This window comes from Nipponia nippon, unplaced genomic scaffold (genome assembly GCF_047370975.1).
Source record: "Nipponia nippon isolate SJK-2023a ecotype South Korea unplaced genomic scaffold, ASM4737097v1 scaffold_1, whole genome shotgun sequence".
Lineage (NCBI taxonomy): Eukaryota > Metazoa > Chordata > Aves > Pelecaniformes > Threskiornithidae > Nipponia > Nipponia nippon.
In genome coordinates, this window is record NW_028262290.1 from 67,747,655 (window position 1) to 67,767,252 (window position 19,598).

General features: G+C 38.2%; 1 protein-coding gene across 3 annotated transcripts in view; it reads left to right on the forward strand.

The window, feature by feature from the left end:
• Nucleotides 1-19,394, forward strand: part of ELP2 (elongator acetyltransferase complex subunit 2) — a 42,648-nt gene extending 23,254 nt beyond the window's left edge. For all 3 annotated transcript variants that reach the window (XM_087758759.1, XM_087758763.1, XM_087758767.1), the window contains 10 exons: nt 1,179-1,367; nt 3,443-3,512; nt 7,475-7,570; nt 7,699-7,756; nt 11,737-11,809; nt 12,242-12,428; nt 14,055-14,176; nt 14,653-14,795; nt 15,317-15,430; nt 16,416-19,394. In XM_087758759.1, coding sequence (XP_087614885.1) covers nt 1,179-1,367; nt 3,443-3,512; nt 7,475-7,570; nt 7,699-7,756; nt 11,737-11,809; nt 12,242-12,428; nt 14,055-14,176; nt 14,653-14,795; nt 15,317-15,430; nt 16,416-16,572 — 1,209 coding nt within the window. In that variant the 3' untranslated portion in view covers nt 16,573-19,394. The remainder of the gene's footprint in view (nt 1-1,178; nt 1,368-3,442; nt 3,513-7,474; nt 7,571-7,698; nt 7,757-11,736; nt 11,810-12,241; nt 12,429-14,054; nt 14,177-14,652; nt 14,796-15,316; nt 15,431-16,415) is intronic.
• The last annotated feature ends 204 nt before the right edge of the window (nt 19,395-19,598 follow it).

Sequence of the window (19,598 nt, forward strand, 5' to 3'; positions counted from 1 at the left end):
AGGATCTCTCAAATATCCCATTCAGGTTCTATCAGAAGCTTCAACATTCGAAACTCAGTTGAATTTTTAGTGTCATATATGCAGTCTGCAGTCAACGTAATGCCTTTCCTTATGTTTGTATGATATCTAGTACAACGTAAATTCTGTCTTGGCTGCAGTTTTCCAGGCATTGTAATACTGAAGTAGTCTAAATTAATTCTAATTGATTAAATTAATTCTAATTCTGCTAGCTGTTAACTCAAAAGTGCACTCTCTATTTTTTCAGCTGCAGTATCATATAGGAGTAGAAGCAAATGACATTAAAAATCTTTTCATGAAATTGTATTTGCTTGAAGACAAAGTTTTTTTTTTTTAAGAATCAATTATTTCATGTGTAGAATAAATTAGATTTTTAGAAAAGCAATTTCAATAAATTAATATCTTTTTTTGCTAATATTCTTTGCTTAGTGTGACTATAAAACTATTTTGCCTATCTAATTTCTGGTCAGCTGTTAATTCTGGTTTTCTTGGATTAATACTTGAAGTGTGGATATGAATATTTCAGGAAACTAGAAAAAATTTAATATGTCAAATGAAAACACTTCTAAAATCATCAGGATTTTCTAGATGTTTTTCCTATAAGAAGGTATTCTGGTTTTGTCAGGTTTTTTGCAAAGCTTCTGTTAAATGGTCTCACTAAAATCGAGTATTTAAAGAAAGAGGGGAAGTAGGAACCTGTAGCCTGCTGACAGCAGTGCTGCTGTGCTTTGTGAAAGACAGATGAAGGAAGCAAGGTAATTATCACTACCTTTCTTACGTCTTTCAGAGCTACAGCTTTGGAAGTAGTAAGTAGCAAACAATCCTCCTTTTGCTTAAGCAAATTATGTCCTATTCCTGACTGTCTAGCATAAAGAAGTCACAGTAAGTGTGGTGTGCACTTAATAATGAAGGTAAGCGAATGCCTTAAACATATCTGTGCAGGGACACAGTTTACTAATTACCAGAATTGTTTGGTGGAAAAATAGGATTTAACTGAGGCGAGTATACATCAGTTTTATGAATGTCAGTAGAAGGTTGCTATTAACTTTCCTTTATGTTAATAAAGTCAGCAAGTAAAGTATTAGTCCTTTTTTGGAACTCAAAATGTTGCTGCTTCTCTGGTTAAGAATTGTGTTTTAACTGTGTGTCTGTTTTTTTAGGTAACCTGGCATGAAATTGCAAGGCCGCAAGTACATGGATATGACATGCGTTGTCTGGCAATGATCGGCCGGTTTCAGTTTGTGTCGGGAGCAGATGAAAAAGTGCTTCGAGTTTTTCGTGCTCCCAAGAATTTTATAGAAAATTTCAGTAACATCACTGGTATTCCAATGGAGAAGCTGTGCTCCCACGTAAGTGTGCTAAAGCAATGCTAAATGAAGACAGCCCTCTTTCATGTAAATAAAACTAATGCTTTAGAAAACGTCAAATTGCACTAAACTCCGTAAAAATTCTTTTAATAGTTCTGAAACCTTAACTTTGTTTTTCCTTTCCCTTGTATTTGCTTCCATGTGTGTTATTTCATATGTATTTTCATGGTGGTGTCTTATAAAACAGGTTTTATTTGAAACTAAACAAGACCTAGTATCTGAAGATTGCAAAGAGTATGGGTAAATTTTAAATAAGTCAGACCAAGTAGACTACTGTACATACTTGGTAATTTGAAAGCAAACAATAAAGCCTGGGAATGTGTTTCTCCTTAATTTAAGGCTGTACTAGTCTTGTCTAGATGTAATTATTGTTGTGTGGTTATGTGTTGTTGGTTGTTTTAATTGTATGCTTGGAAATAGCACAAAGCTTTCAGGACTGTTGTTGGTTGCTACATATAAATATTTATGAATATGTACTTGGTCATGCTTTATTTCCTCTGGCATTGGAAATTTTCTTGAGGCCTTTACGTTCCAGTTCTTAGTTGTCAATAAGTATACTTTCCTACTCTGTGGAAAGATAAGACTGCAGAGTTGCCGTCCTTTGTTTGCTCCCCATTCGCTTTAAGAGCTAATTCTGTTTTTCTCTACATTTTGTAGAGCAGACCTTATTTGGGATAGTTGCCTCTGTACTGTGCCTCGCACGCTCTTTGCATTTCTGGCTCACAAGCGGTGTTTTCTCTGTAGCTTCTCAGAGATGGATTAGCCTTTTCATTTCATTTAACAATTGAAACATCTGGGAAAGAAATCTATTCATTTTTGATAGCAAGAAGTTACATAAGTAGCTGTTCAGCGCTTTAATTCCATAAGACTTTGTAAGCATTTGTGTTAATTGTACAAATAACATTGTGCTTTTATAATGCTGGCAGATGTCACTATTTTACTTTTCTGTAGACTTTCCTTATCAGCTCTTCTTCTGAGTGCTATTTTTTGATTTGTGATATCACAAAGTGTTTCACATGGGCTTTGTTTAAAGAGGAAGGCTTTATGAGCTCGAATGATACAGCTACTCTTAAATAGCTTTATTGAAATTGTTTTCTGTGAATACTTTTTTTCATTAAAGTGGGTAAGCTTTTTCTTAGTTTAGCTCAAACGCCTTCCCCCAAAAAGTACTTAAAACCAAAAAAGCCAGCTTTATATTCAGAAAGGGTTGAATAGGATTATATTCAGTTCAAATCCATGGGATTGTATTATACTTCGGGTTGTAATGAAGAACCATTTTTATTTTAGAGGCCTTAGACTGGTGTGCGTCTCATACGTTCTCTCATCGAATTATGAACATTTAAATAAATAACAGTATTTTAAGGTGTCGCCTAAATTATTAATCCAATTCTGTAAAACAGTCTGTCTTTGAACTTTTCAGACGCTGTAAGGAAGGGGTTTTACAGCTATTAAATCTAATCTTTTTCCATCTCTGCGCAAAGGGTCCCAAGTTCACTTACCCTTTCTAAATTTTGGCTTTTTCCCCCATACCTTTATGGAATTATTTTCTGACAGTTAGTCTTTCCTCTGTGCTGCTCTGAACAGCCACGTACTCCAGCCACAGCTCTGTGCTATGTACTGGGTTGTGTTTGAAGTTGTGGGCACAGGCACTCACCCTCTGTCCCCTTTTCCAAAAATTTTATTATTTCACCTCAGAACAGACTATTTCCCAGTTCTATTGTGTTAAAAACTGCAGTGCTCTCAGTTGATTAATTATCATGTATATCCTAGAACAAATAAGATTGTGGAAGAAAACCTGTAATTAGGGATGAAGATGCATGCTTTACAGCAAAACCCTTAAGCTGAGGCTTTAGATGAGCTTCTTTTCTGGCAGCGTACTTGTCTTCATTTTGTCCAGGGTACGTTCTGGATAAGTTGGGAGTTTTTCAAAAGTGCCCCCCCTTCACTTCTCTAGAAAAGTCTCTCTTTATCACAGGAATTCCTTAAACTGTTGCCTTTGAAATTTGAACCTACAGGACAATCTCTGTAACTTTTTTTTTTTTTTTTTTTAAATTCAGCAATCATCTGATCTTCCCGAAGGTGCAACTGTGCCAGCTTTGGGATTATCCAATAAAGCTGTTTTTGAAGGTATGGCTAATGAGAAATAATGGTGATGGTGCTTCATGTGGAAACTTTTTTTTTTTAAATGATTGTTTTAGTGTACGTCTTTTTGTTAGGGCTGTCATTGTAAGCTTGACTGCAAGTTTAGAATCTAGAAATAAAATTGTGCAGTGTTTATTTCTCTGGTAGCACCTAAATATGGTGCTTAAAAATAATAATAAAAAAAAACACTAGTGAGAATCTTTCTTGAGCCTTTTGTTTCTCCCCTAAACATCCCCTAATGTCTTGTGCAAACCCACAATGCTCTTTCCCTGCCTCCTATGCTGTGTCCCACACCCTTGTAGGAAGTGACCCCACTCAGTCTGCACAGTGCTCCTGAGAGCCTCTCCTGTTGACTGATCTTGAGTTTCACATGGATGCTGGGGCTCATTGCTCTCCTGTGGTGGGTCTGGGAGTAGCCAGGGCAGGATATTATTTTAATTCCCCCACCTGCTGTTGTTCCTCTCTTTTCTCTGTGCTTGCTACCCGTGCCTCCCCCCGCCCTGCCCCGAGAAGACTGATGACTTTTAGCCAAAAAAATTAGTATCGAATAGTGTCCTGTGAAAACTAGGTTCGGAGTTGTTGAAGCAGAACTACCTGTTGCTACTTGTGGTTTCTCTGTGAAATACCTTGACTTCCGAAGCTATATTCTGGAGTCCTTTCCACGCTCTCCTCAAATGTTAGCAGCCTTGTAGAGTCTTATAGAAGTACTGATGCATTGAGGGGGATCAGTCACATTTTCTGTTCCAGTGAAAACAGCCATAAACCTTCTCCAGTTAAATGATGCTTTGTGAATGTATTTGGGAAGGAAGAATTAGTTAGCCAGTAGTAACTAATGTTCTGTCAGTAAAGGCTGGTGAGGCACCAGATGAGTTTCTTAGAGAGATGGTGGGGATTGCATTGTGGAGGAACAAGGAAGGAGGGACAAATATCTGTCTAGAATGATAAAAATAACTGAGTGGTGTCTTGAGACCGGGGATAGGACTGGTAATCTCATGTTTAGTAAAGTCTCTGGTAAAAATGCACTTACACTAGAATCTACAAATTAGGTCAGACCTGTTTTTTCTGTGCTTAAAGCTTTATCAGAAGGTGTGAATTAAAAAAAGAAGCATTTTAATAAGCTTTTTCTCTAGGGTCTTCAATGCCAATACAGCTAAATTTTCCGAAATCTTTTGTGAGAGGAAAGTACCTTTGTTGTACTTGAAGTAACTCGTAAAATATATTTTGGCAAAACCTCTTTTTTCTGCTTTCTCATGAGTCCTTCCGCTGAGAGAGGGAACAAAACTTCCTTCTCCTAGAGTATCGTCACATGCAGAATAACTAATTTCCATTGATTTCATGTGGCACACCCAGAAGCAGCACTATGAGTAAAAAAGCTGTCAAATTATCCTGCATTGTCCACCGTTGCCCACCTAATGCTGTCAGCACTGATGGCTTAGGTTAAAGCCCTGCAGACCTCTCTTCTTTCTTACTCTGCAGAGGAATCTTCATGGTGAGCAATGATCAAATAGTGGTTTCAAACTAGATAAATGTTGCTAATTTCTTTTTCAAGGGGAGAGAAGACAGGATGAATGAGAAGATTAGTCTTTCTGTTCTGCTTTTTCTGTACCTGTTTTTTTAAACTGCTGTATTTGAAATATACATTTGGCAAAAAGTTAGATGCTGTCTGATAACAACTCTTCCCCAACTCTGTACCTTTTTCTTAAATAATACCTTCAAAGTGAAGGACAGAGTTGAATTTTAACTTAAAATTAACTGAGTAATTTCAGTTACTTCTGGTACTTTTCCCTAAAGCTAAGGGCTGGCAGATGGAGATAGAATGCAGAATGAAGCCCCAGTTGTCGAAGAGGTGGCAGTCATCGACCTGCTCCTCCACCTGGATGCTCACAAGTCCATGGGGACAGACAGGATCCACCCGAGGATACTGAGGGAGCTGGCAGAGGAGCTGGCCAAGCCACTCTCCATCATTTATCAGCAATCCTGGTCAACCAGGGAGGTCCCGGATGACTGGAAGTTAGCAAATGTGACGCCCCTCTACAAGAAGGACCAGAAGGAGGATCCGGGGAACTACAGGCCTGTCAGCCTGACCTCGGTGCCGGGGAAGGTCATGGAGCAGGTCATCTTGAGTGCCATTATGCGGCATGTGCAGGACAATCGGGGGATCAGGCTCAGCCAGCAGGGGTTTATGAAAGGGAGGTCCTGCTTCACTAACCTGGTCTCCTTCTATGACAAGGTGACCCGCTTAGTGGATGAGGGGAAGGCTGTGGATGTTGTCTACTTGGACTTTAGTAAGGCCTTTGACACTGTCTCCCACAGCATTCTCCTGGAGAAGCTGGCTGCTCATGGCTTGGATAAGTGCACTCTGCGCTGGGTTAAAACTGGCTGGACGGCCAAGCCCAGAGAGTGGTGGTGAATGGAGTCAAATCCAGTTGGTGGCCAGTCATGAGTGGTGTTCCCCAGGGCTCAGTGTTGGGGCCAGTCCTGTTCAATATCTTTATTGATGATCCTGATGAGGAGATTGAGTGCACCCTCAGTAAGTTTGCAGATGACACCAAGTTGGGTGGAAGTGTCAATCTGCTGGAGGGTAGGAAGGCCCTGCAGAGGGACCTGGACAGGCTGGATCGTTGGGCTGGGGCCAACTGCATGAGATTCAACAAGGCTGAGTGCCGGGTCCTGCACTTGGGTCACAACAACCCCATGCAACTCTACAGGCTTCGGGAGGAGTGGCTGGAGAGCTGCCTGGCGGAAAAGGACCTGGGGCTGTTGGTTGACAGCCAGCTGAACGTGAGCCAGCAGTGTGCCCAGGTGGCCAAGAAGGCCAATGGCATCCAGGCTTGTATCAGGAATAGTGTGGCCAGCAGGACCAGGGAAGTGATAGTGCCCCTGTAACTGGCATTGGTGAGGCCGCACCTCGAGTACTGTGTTCAGTTTTGGGCCCTTCACTACAAGAAGGACATCGAGGTGCTGCAGCATGTCCAAAGAAGGGCAACGAAGCTGGTGAAGGGTCTGGAGCACAAGTCTTATGAGGAGCGGCTGAGGGAACTGGGGTTGTTTAGCCTGGAGAAGAGGAGGCTGAGGGGAGACCTTATTGCTCTCCACAACTCCCTGAAAGGAGGTTGTAGCGAGGTGGGGGTCAGTCTCTTCTCCCAAGTAACAAGGGATAGGATGAGAGGAAACGGCCTCAAGCTGCACCATGGGAGGTTTAGGTTGGATATTAGGAAAAACTTCTTCACCGAAAGGGCAGTCAGGCATTGGACCAGGCAGCCCAGGGAAGTGGTTGAGTCCCCATCCCTGGAGGTATTTAAAAGAAGGGTAGACATGGTGCTTGAGGACATGGTTTAGTGGTGGACTTGGCAGTGCTAGGGTAATGGTTGGAATTGATGATCTTAAGGGTCTTTTCCAACCTTGGTGATTCTATGACTGAGCCCTGGGCAGTTTTGCTGAAGTTTGCAAGTTGTAGATACACTTCTGCAAGCATAGCTTTTCATTTAGAGACGTAAATTAAATTTAGGAATTCATCACTTGTATCTGAGATTTTTGCCTTAAACATTTTCCAATACATGGAAACCTTTCCAAACCATGGAAACCAAGGAAAGGTTTACCATTGGGGAAGCACAGGTTCAAGTCCTGGTGACTGCTTATTTCAGGTAAATCAAAGTCTCTTTAAGAACCTCTAAAAGAGACTGTGCTGATGGAGAGAGGTCAGTCTTGGAATGAAATTAGTCCAAAGGTTAGATTTTTCTTTTTTTTTCCTCCTCCTCATTCTCATGTGCATTAGAATAACTAAATTCTAATATTCATATTATTGTAACTCTGGAAGCAGAGAAACCCAATTTCAATTACTTACATTGTAAAAACAATAGATTTTTTTACTTGTATAGTAAGTGCTTATATTTTCCCTCCTGTCAAGTATGTTCTCTCTAGCTAATGAAGTCCTTACTTTTGAATAGGAGATATGGCTGTTCAACTAGCTGAGGATGAAGAAACATTTAATACCATTTCAAATCAGTATCCTGAGATTTATTTTCAACCCTTGATCCTTACAGGTATGAGATTCATTTCTATTGTAGGAAATAAAGAATGAGGTTCATTTGATATAAACTTGAAGCATTATTTAGCCGGTTTTTAGATTATTTAGTGCCAAATTTGAATATGATGTACAAATGTCTTTTAGAACCTCCCCCAGAGGATCACTTGCTGCAGAATACCTTGTGGCCTGAAATTCAGAAGTTGTAAGTTTTATTTTTCTTTCTTATTTAATTTACAAAATTTCCAGAAGGCTACTGCAACATATTAATGTAGTCTGGTCTTGTAGCTCTTCCTGTTTTACTACCTGATTTGACTTTGTGTGCAATGTACTGCTTGTAAAATAAATAAATTATATGTATATAAAAATTAGGAAACTATGCAGAAAATGGCAGTTAGAACTGATGTGCAACAAAATTTTTTTTCACTAGTTGTTTCTGTGCCAGTGAAATATGTGTGGTTTTTAGCATAAAGCTATTCTTTTGAATTTGACTTTCATTGTTGCTTTGGATGTTTGTCTTTTGAAGGTCTGTTTAGGGCACCGATCCCTGTTTTTTTTCCTCTTTGTTCCAAGAGAATAGTAAAGTTTCTGGTCTACTATAAGAAACTGTGGCATGTTTTCATGGTCTTACCTGTGCTGTGGAAAGTGATGGGCCTCTCTTTCCATGCTGCAGCCTTTGTTTATGTCTGTCTGCTCAGCACATCTGCTTAAAAGCTTGCCTATACTGAAGGTCTCTCTGTGTAAGGAGTTTTCTGCTTCTTTCCACTTTGTGGCACAGACTTGCAGATCAAGTTTGTCTTTGTGGTATGGAAGTAAAGGCTGAGGCATCAAAGGAGGAGCTTCCCCCTAAAGCCTAATAGAGTTGTAAGATGCAATCGATAGAAGCAGCAGCCAAAATAGGATGTGTCTAGTGGCAGAGCAAAGTGATGAATGTTGAATACAATGGTTACAAACCCAGTTTGGGTACTGAATGCTGATAGAGTGGGCTGTGGACTGCAAAGATAATAGAGTTAGGTGGTCATGACAATAATTGTTTTGAGGTTGCAGGGTTTTAGAATTCTTCAGCTGTGTGTTGTTCCTTCTGTTCCGAGATTGACAACAGTCTGCAAATGAAGGTTGTCACCTTGTTTGTTCCCTAAAGATCCCGGTAACATTAGACTACACTTTCACAGTCTTTAAAGTTTTAGTATCAGTCTTCAAAGTATAGCACAAAGAAATGAATCATCTCAAGCTCCTATGGGTTTATTTATCTGAATCTCCTGAAAGAGTGGTCTCAGGCAGGAACAAGACGAATGTTGAGCCTTTGCTGATGATTACAGCTACCTTCATACATTACCGGTTTTATGACTTCAGTTGGGGGGTGGGAAATAAAAAGCTTTGGGAAAACAGTTTGCAGGTTGCTTTCATTTGACTGAGTGGGAGTTTTTGTGGGAGCTCATCTTTACTTTCAACTGGGCAGTTAATGATCTTTGAATGCTTTTAAGCTCTTTTACTGTGTTTGTACTCAAAAGTGCTTCTAGGAGGGAAGCCGGTGGATATTAGACCGTATCTGCACGTTTTGTAATTTCTAACTGTTACGTTAACTGCTTCCCCTGTGCATGCTATGGCTGCTAATGCACCCGGTCACGTAAGTAGTTTGATGAGGGATCTTTAAGTAGTGAAAAGGAGCCAAGGCCAAAATTTTTCTTAATTTGCCTTTGACATTTCTCAAAGTGTAGTGAGACACTAATCTTTGATATTCTGCTACAGGAGTACAGCGTATCTGCTTTTATAGCCTGCATTCATTAAAATAACTACATTTTATGATGGTCTTCGGGTGACTTATCTGAGCAATTTTTTCAGTTTTTAGAGACACTGCTAATGATAGGGATTCTTTTATGCAAAGGCAACAAGATATAAAGCATTCATAGACTTTCAGGTTTTTTGCTCCAGATAATCTTGAAAGAAGTAACATGAAATTGCATAATGTAGATTTCAGGTTGCCATAGCAGCAGAAAAACTGCGAGGAACAGACTTGCTAAAAATAGCTTGCTTGTCATTGACGTTTGTGTATTCCCAGCTCTAACTTGACACCAAATTTTGAAGGATTAGTGTTGGGTTTTGAAAACTGTTTGCTTGAGTAGGTTTTAGTATGAAGAATTTGCTGAATTTTTTTACATAATCTAATAACTTTAAAATAAAAATATGATCAATCCTGTGAGAGTATGCTAATCTTTATCCTCTTGGAAAATTACCATAGAGAGTTCACACGCAGCAGGCTGAGATTAAAGCCTGAGTGTTGACATAAATATATATGTTTATATGTATGTACATTTCATGTAATACACTTGGAAGTCTTGAGAGATCCTTTTTGACACTAGAAAATTACTGTAATCATTTGTCTGGACACTTTGAAAGTCCAGTCAGTTTAGCTGCGCATAAAAAAAATCGCTATGAATTGCACATTGCTAAGGTAAAATTGCTTGTGGTTGAAAATGTAATTTCATTATTCATTCATGCAGTTGCTTCTCTCCATTGTGAACCTTTTTTTGGTGTTGTACTACATAATGAAGGGATCAGATTGCATCTGTGGGGGCAGGGGAAGGGGTTGGACTGGAGCTTCTATACTTGCAAGGCTCATACACTCTTGTAAACAGCATCTCCTGTTGCCACTAACTTTATTCTCTTTACTGGAGACAACACTGGGCTAGGCTGTCCGTCTGACCTATGATAGTCCTGCTCATGTGACTTTGCAAAAGACAGTATTTTAGGTTTTATTTTAATTTAAATAGAAAGATTACATTTTAATGCTTTTATATTTAGCAAGAACAAAGTTGCATGCAGAAGCTCAAAATGTTTCTGTCAAGTGCTCTTCAATACTACATTTGGGACATAAAGCAGAAGTAATGGAGGACTTGTTCCACAAGCTGTTCCACAGGTTATTTTTCCTTCGTTGAATTTCAGGAAACGTATACTTTTCATGGAATAAATATTTTTCAGTTTTGGAAACTTGACTTTCAGTGGTTTTCACTGCAAAATAGTCTCAAGGAATGTGCTTTAAAAGTAAGCATTATGATAAAACTCTTGCTGGTGGCAGAGTAAGGGGAAGACAGGCAGTAATACCTTCATCATTATAAGATATAATCAAATTTGCAAATTAACATTCCAGTTAAGCGCAGCCATCAGTCCCTCTTCCCCCTGAAGGTCCAGGCACAGTTACTCTTCATGAAAAGGCAATGTATCTCCAGTCTTCAGCCATGAGTGTGGGAGTCTATCAATGGGATATGCCCAGCAGCAACTCTTCGGGACTCTGTTCAACAGATACAGGCAGTAATTTGTCATTTAAACAGATGGTTATTTTGGCTGAAAGTGAAATCCCATGAACATCAATCCCATATAAGAACTTCTTTCCATCATTGCTTACCACAGGAGTTTATTAAGAGAACTGCCCATCTCTTCAGAGCTTGGAATCAAAGGACAGCCCCCCCTCTGCCCACAATTGATATTTAGGTGATATTTGTCTACTATTTATGGGTTACATCTCCAATTTTACTCTACTTCCAGTCTGTTTTGTGACTGATTTTAGTTTGTGTTAGTCTGTGTGGCAGTTCTGCTTATTAGTTAAATCCCAGTCCAGATATGTGAGCTTGAATTCCAGCAGAACTTGTGCAAAGACTGATTAAAAATGTAATTCTGGAAGATGCTAGAAGTTTTGGGTTTTTTTACAGTGTTTTTTTCCTTTTTCCAACATGATTCTTGTTCTCTAGTTCAGAAATCTTCTTTCAGTATTGGCTGGAAATACTTTTCAGTATTTGGCTGGGTGTTTGTGGTGTATTTCTTTGGTGATCTTCAAATATGTGGCTTCTGACTTTTATTGGTAGTGTTAAGATTGCTTTACAAGAAAGTAAGAATACATTAAATGCTGCTTTAGTCTGCTTTGTTAATCATTAGTGTAGCTTCTGCAATGCTGATGCTTTAGGACTATGGAATGGGCTGGAGAGATTGTTCTGTAGTCAGTTCCTAAATGTGAAAGAATTTATGCAGATATTTATATTGAATGCTGAACATTATTAGGAATTAAATAGTGGTGAGAAGTTCCTGACAGGTGCCTTTCATTTTTGCAAAGGGATTTAAATTAACATAAGAACCTTGATACATACTGCAAAAATGACTGATGTGTTAAATATCTTTTCACATTTATTTCAGATATGGACATGGATATGAAATTTTTTGTGTTGCTTGCAATAATTCAAACACTGTAATTGCCTCAGCATGTAAGGTAAGAAAAGATTCTAGCACCATCTAGTGAAAAGTGCCACCAGATTTCTAGGGCTGACAGAGCAGGAGTCAGAATTCAGGTTGGGCTGAATTCTGTTCTTTCACTTAAATGTGAAAGATTTTGTATAGATGACAGCTGCCTTGCAAAGGTGAGAGTGAATGCAGATATGCTATTACTCGTAAATTATGTCTGATTAATTTGAAGATATTAGTAAGATAAATTCTAACAAATATAGGTATAAAACATTTTCTTACTGATATATTGTCAGCATTAGTAGAAAGTAGTGAAACAATCTTGAAACTTGCCAGAGGAAAGCTGATTCTAACTTGATTGCAAGCCTTAAAACAAGCCCCCTAACATCTTAGTATTTTGAAATGTGACTTTTATATTTGCTTTCATTAATTCTCACTGATATTTTTTCCATCAACACAGGCTTCCAAAAAAGAACATGCAGCAATTATTTTGTGGAGCACTACTTCTTGGAAGAAACTGCAGAGTTTGTCATTTCACAATCTGACTGTTACTCAGCTGGCATTTTCTCCTAATGACAAATTTTTATTAGCGGTTTCTAGAGACAGAAATTGGTCACTGTGGAGGAAACAAGACTCATCAGAGTCAGGTAAGATATATAAAGTGGATATACACATTTGAAGACTTCATGGTTTGTTTGATATTTTTGGCCTCAAAATATTTGAGAGAGAATTGGTAAAATACTTTGATGGCCATTTTCCTTACAACATTTAAGAATTAATAGTGTTGTAGGCTCCTGTGGCTTTAAGAAGTGTAATTGATGGTGTATAGGAAAGTTAGAAAGGGAATTAAAATGTGGAGAAGAATGTAATCAGGCCTTAAATGCTGTTTGACTGATGGATGTAATGAAGTCTGCTATTTGTCCTCCTGCCTTCTGCTTGTGACTGTATGTTTCAGATTTACTGAAATCAGGTGTACGTGCTGGAGTGTAATGCCTGAACATCAGACTGGTATTCTATCAAGGAGAACCTTCATCTCAGTGATCTGTGCATGCTAGGCTGGAAGGTTCATTGCTACACCCGTGTCCTGCATAGAGTTGCCTTGTCCCTGTTTGCAGGGCATGACGCTTTGAGACTCTCGACAGGATTAATCTCTGTCTTTGGTGTGGCTTTCTGATAATCCTACACAATTGATTAATTTGACTAGGACTGGCTCTGTCTGGAAAAAGCTGATAGTAAAGATTCAGTTGACTTTCTCATTAAGACTTTGAGCCTTGCAAAATCATGAGGAGATTGCTATTGAACGCTTTAACGGATTCTTAGAACAGATGCTTATGCTGAAAACATCTATCATTGCACTGTTGGCTTAATAGCACATAAACACTACTGGGCTCTATAGAGTTTTCTTAGAGACTTGGCAGTGAGTTTTGGCCCCTTCAGACAGTGTCCAGTTGTATCCTGGCTTGAGATTTCTTTTCTATTCAGACTTCTATTCTAAAGCTTGGCATGTTTTCCACAGTAGTTACACAATGTTTCAGGATAAGGAGTGTGAATTCTCATAGGAAGTAGAGGAAATCTTCTTTTCATCTGTTCATCAATAACTTTTATGTCTATAAAGAACATCATCATCAGTGTAAAGCAAAACTGCTGGTATTGGCATCCTAAGAAGTGGTTATTCAAAGTCTATGCTCCAAAATTACAGCCTTTTCTGCTTAGGAAAATCATTCCCATTTACTGATCTGCTGATCAGATTTGTTGCCTGATTGTATGCATATTGAAATGACAGCCTGTCTCTTTGGGGACAGATTAATCTTCATGATTAGTTCATTATGGTTTGAGCTCTTGGGGCTTTACTGGTAAATAGGAACTGTAGTGAAATCACTGGGGTTACGTGTACACATGGTATATGTTGCACTATACTAAAACTTCTGAAGTCAGTGATCTTGTGAAAAACTTGTATAGAAAGAACCTGAAGGTCTTATACTTCAACTTAAATTCTTCTGAAACAGATATTCATGTAAAAGATCAAACTGTTCCTGCTGTTTTAGTGCTATAAGGGCTGACTGATACAGTCTTGAATAGGTGCTAATTATCATTGTGGTAAGTGTTGGAAAAAAATATTTATGTGGTGCTAAGTATTCCTGGTTGCTTTAAAGATGAGTGGAATGATGTGCAAGTATTCCTACAGTTCTTACATAGAGTAAGTAAGAGTAACAATTACTTTTAATCTGTAGAGTAGTTGAAGCAAGGGTTTTCCTCTGTATGTTTTATTCCAGGACCAGTTTTCAGTTGCTGTGCATACACAGACAAAAATACAGCTGTTCACAGTCGAATCATTTGGTCTTGTGATTGGACACCAGATAGCAAATATTTTATTACCGGCAGTCGGGACAAAAAGGTAATTAATATAAAAGGAATTTTAAAAGCCCAGGATTATTTAAAATGTATTTTACATTAGCAAATGCTGTGTTCTAATGAGCCCATATTCTATAAATACACAAAAAGCTTATTGTGTGTATTACCACAGAAATCAGTGAGACTTTCATATGCTAAATAAGGTGATTGAATATGTATGTACAAGACTGTGGTCTGCCAGTTGGACTTCCTCCTTTTTTCATACAGTAAGACAAGCATATGTCACATAACGTATGGGTCTCTAAGTTTTTCTGGTTTTGTTGTCAGTGTCTTTAATGAAATCAGACAGACTGTCTAAAAAGTTGAATCTTTGTAGATAGACATTTTTTACTATTTTAGGGGTCATCCACTTCGTTCTGTGCCCTGGGAGTATTTTAACTAAGTTATTCCTTAGGTTTTTGTAAATGCATTTACAAAAAGATTAAAGTGAAAATTCCCAGATGATTCTGTTTCTTACAGGTCATTATTTGGGGCCAGTGTGATTTATCTGTGACTACTGAAGGGAATATGTTGAATTCAGTCAAGCCTTGTTCAACAGTACTGGATACTGGCGATTCTGTTACTGCTGTTAGTATCAGCCATGTGCTTACTCCTGATGGAAGGTATTGCTGTTTTTCTGTAATGCCATTTTGTGTTTAATTTGAAATTAGTATTTTTTTTTTTGCCCTTTAGTGAGTTTTCTGTGGCTAAACAGGTCCTAAAATTACTTGTCAAATACTTTGACCATTCTTTCAACTGGATTAAATCTCCTTTTTTATTTTCTAGCCTTCTTTTCAGGTGTATGGCAATGTCTTCAGTGTAACAACAAAAAAAAAAAAGGGGAGGGGGACATTAATGCACCTGAAACACATTCATTCTTCCAACAATATTGACCAGTCTGATTCTGTAATAAGCTCCTTATTTTTTTCCTAACCAAATATATTTTGCAGGTTTCTGCTTCACTCATTTTTTATGAAGAAGCTTTGAATTAAATTGTGATATTTTTTCATGAAAAAGTAAATATTGATTCGAAGGGCAAGGTGCAACACAGTGTTTGCTAGTTCTTTGTAGCTTGCATTAGAGTCTGTTTCACTGAGCTGCCTACTGCAATCTTTCAGTACTAATGCAGTTGCTCTCTTGATAGATATATTGTTGCAGTAGGCTTAGAGAATGGGAAGATTATCTTGTACACATGGAAGCAGAGCGGGCAAGAACCAGCACTAGCTGATTGGACCACGTGTGTTGAGATGGATAACAGGTATGTCTTTTGAAGTAAGTTAGGAGCGAGGAGATATTATTCTTGAGACTAATTGTGCTGAAGTTCTGTTCTTATAATATAAAATGATATTAAACTGGTTTATTTGTATATAAAAAATTGTTATCGTTTTTACAAAAAGGCTGATCCCTGCAAGTCTAAAGATGTCTTCAAGCAAAACCTGGAAATAAAAATATTCGTTATTTAGATTTATTTAAAAAACCAACAAACCTCAAAGAAAACAGGTGATGGGTGTTAAACCCCCAAATACTTCATGCTATGCAAATGCTTTGAGAAGTATTACCCTTTGTTGGCGCCACTTAAAAAAAAAAAAAAAAAAGCTTTGTTACCTGTGGCTGTAAAATAAGATGATAGAAAGCACTGAAGAGGGGGGTGGAAAGAATCACTGTCTGTATACATCAGCAAAACATTATGGAGTGAATGACAAGTTTTCAGGAGCAGCTTCTAGCAGAAACCAAAGGAATGACAGGCTATATGTGGTGCTGCTGTGGTGACAGCTAGAGAAACTCTCTGTAGAGAGACTGAGTGTTTCACTTGGAGCACTCTCCTAGGTTCTTCCTTCACACACTGGCATTGGTAATACCAGAAATGAAAGTTGGTGGTGACTTTGGCCTGTGTGTGCTTGAAGTGAATTGGGAAGAGACACCAGATAAGAGGAAATCGCAGGCTAAAAGCCAGAAATCTGTCATATCTCAGTAACTGAGATGCTAGACCTTCAGCTTAATGTGGTAAAACTTGAAATCAATAGCTGTTTAAATTATTGATGAGTGAGAGGATAAAATGTCATTACTGTTAATGGCCCTACTTATTTTAAGAACTTAATACCTGCTGGTTGTCACAAGTCAGTTTTTCCTCAGTTGGTAGTGTTAAAAGAAGAGTACTAATTATATAAATGTTGATGTTTACACTCACATGCCCAGCTGTGTTTGACATTTTGCAGTTATGTATGGATTTCTTTTTGTTGCAGCCAAAGTTATGCTCTTGCTGTGAAACGTTTATGTTGGAGACATCATGCGGGCAGAGCTGGACATAATGATCAGAACAGCAGCGAGTGGTTGCAGCTTGCAAGTTGTGGAGCTGATCACTGTGTTAAGATATTCAATGTCAACAGGTTTGCTCTTTAGCAAAGGCAGCAGGCCTGTCTGTGAAAAACAGATTCATAACATTTTATTTCAGCTTTAACCATTTTGTTTGTTGAATTTGCTGGTTTCTGCTGTGGAAAGTGAATTTTTTGACATGTAACTTATTAAAGCAACTTTTGTGGTAGTTTGAAATGTCAAATATTTTTCTAATTCTGCAGTTCCAGGAATATGAAGTATTTTATATGTTTTGGTTGGTGAATATCCTGGAACTGAGGGATGGGAGAAGGATAACAAGACAGTCTTGTTCGCTGTGACTCCAGGAGTGGGTCGGAAGCTGCCACTATTTGGGTTCTTCTGTGCTTGGGATTGCGAGTGGAGTATTGAATTGTTTTGAACTCCTTACTGCTATTAAACTCAACTGTCAGTTGACCTGCCAGTGCTACACTGCGTGTTTAAGCACGTGCAGTTAACCAGAGATCAGAGTTAAATATCGAGCTTTCTCTGCCTTCTGAATGTATATTACAACCCTGGTCCAAGTCTTAGACTGCCTTACTTTAGAAGGAGTAGTTTGTGTCTGCATGCTTGGACAGGCCTGCTTGCTTGTTTTTCCTGTCTGTATTCCTCTTTCTTCTGCTGTGCAGAGTGCTGGGCTCATGCTTCTTCGTCATGTGGAGCTTCAAGCCTAGCTCACAGACCACTTAAATCTTCTGGTGCCTCCTCTGTGTACCTGTGAGCCCTTTCTGAGCAGAGTGCTATGGAAGAGCCCCCTCTTATTCTGCTTGCGGGCTATCCTCTACAGTTTGGGCTGAAAAAGCTTATCAGTAGGCAGGACCTGAAAGGTGGCAGCCATTTCTTATACTGCCTTTGGACTCTTTGTGACTTTTGAGTGCTCCTTATCTATTCTGGTGAGAAGTTGAACCAGTTAACTTATTTGTCTGATTGTCTTGTAATTTAAATAGAATGATACTAGACCTCAGCAGGTCTGTCTCCAATTCCAAAGTCTAATTAGAAATCCGTTAAACTTTGGGGTGAAATAATTTTTGTTCCAGAACCACTTGCTACCTGAACTGGTAGTGCAGAAATAATTGGAATTGTGCTTAACTTTTTACTGTGTTGCATCTTTAGATAAAGAACAGTTCTTTCACGGTGGGCCAAACTCTTTTCAGAATAATTATAGTTTATGTTTTAAAGGTTTTTATATTTTAGCTTTTTATTTTCAATTCTGTTTCTCAGCATTAAAAAAAATTCTTTAAAATTACTTAGGGGAATAAAAAAGTGACTTCTTAATAACGATGCTTTGCTATGTTTTACTTGTAGTACCCCGTGCTTTCCTTACATGTGTGCTTTAAGCATTTGAGTAGTGTATTTTACTTGTCTGGGAATTTTTAAACAACCGTGGACTGTATTCTGGCAAAAGACAGACATGACTTATCACTCATGACGCTCCAAAAAGTTGCCAAAAGTGGAAATTTATTCTATGTCACAACTGTATCTGATGTGCAATTTGATGATTATACTGGATGATACTTTCCAATACTAGGACGCCTTGCTATGCAGCCCCTCTAGTCTATAGGTAAAACTGAAATGTCATGTTGTCCCTCTCTTTTATTTTGTGAAATGCTGTCATTAAATGAGCATCAGCTGTTACATGATTTAGTAATCCATTCCATTACCCCTGGGATTTTTGTGACTCAATCGCATTGAAGATTATACCTCATTGTTCCAACTTCAGATACATCAGATTAGGCTGTTGGTCTCCCAAGTCAAAATGTTTGTAATAGACACTTCATTTTCAATTAAGTTGGAGGTTGTCAAGAGACACCTCGACACATGATTAATGTTTTTTATGTATGATGTTACCTTTGTTCACATATCCCTTTACTATGCATTTAGTGGGCGTGACTTTTACATACGCCTTTATCTTCTCAGTAAATCCACTAAAGTCTTTGCAAACCAGCATGTAAATCAGCATCGGGGTAATAAGTCAGATACTCGTTTCATTATCTCAACTAATATCAGAAAACTATTTGGATCAATATAAGTGTGATACCAAGGAAAAATCGGTGTAATTATAGCGGTCATTTTTGGGGTAGCATTGGCTGCCTAATGAAGAACAGAGTTCTTTAAACAGCAAAATAGTACCCTTTAAGATTATTATAAGAGTCCCTAGAAAATTTATTTTCTATTTTGTTTGGTTTCTTTGTTTTTAAAAAAAATGGAGGAACGCAAGCATTTGCCAGACATTTACTATATTCATTCTACTTCATTATTATTCTTTTACTGGTTTGATTAAATACTCCTGGAATCCCAAAACCTGTCTTAATTAGGTTTTTATTTGAAAGAATCTACTGTTGTTTGTGTCCACTGAATGGCTATTGCTTTTATTTTCTTACATGTGCTTTTCTTTTGTATATACTTACTCAGAGAGATTATTTAATTGGTCAAAAATAGTGCATGCATTCATGTACTATTTCATACATTAAAAAAAAAAAAAAAAAGTCTTCAGTCGTATTTACCTGACTGACCTGACCGTAGTCCCATTTACCTACCAAGATGTTTAACTGTCATATGTATCCATTTTTATTCCTACATTTTCTTCTATGCTTCCCTGGTGCTCTGTCATTGCTGTTCTCTCTTGTGATGTGCCATACCTCTTCCCGTTCCGACCCATCCTTTTTTTTGTTTGTTTGTTTTTTTCCCTAAAAACTTGATTATTTTTCATGGCCTCCCTTAAATGAAAACTCTAATTGTGCTCAGGTGTATTTTGGAAGATGGAGTTAGCCTCTATACTTTGCAAGTTGCTTGTACCACCCTCTTTATAGCAGATAGTTCAATGTCATACAATAAAAACAAAGTTGAGGTAAGTGTAATCTTATTTATTTCTTCCCATTTATCTTCAAGACTAACCAATAAGCCCTGCCAACTCCAATCTTAGGAAGCTCCAACTTTTCACAACACAGCCTTCGATACTGCATTTGTTTTCCCTTAAAGTGATGCAAGATCACGTCCAACGGTCAGAGGTAAAAACTTGCTGTCTGGAATCATGATGGTCCCAGCTTTGCCCTTCC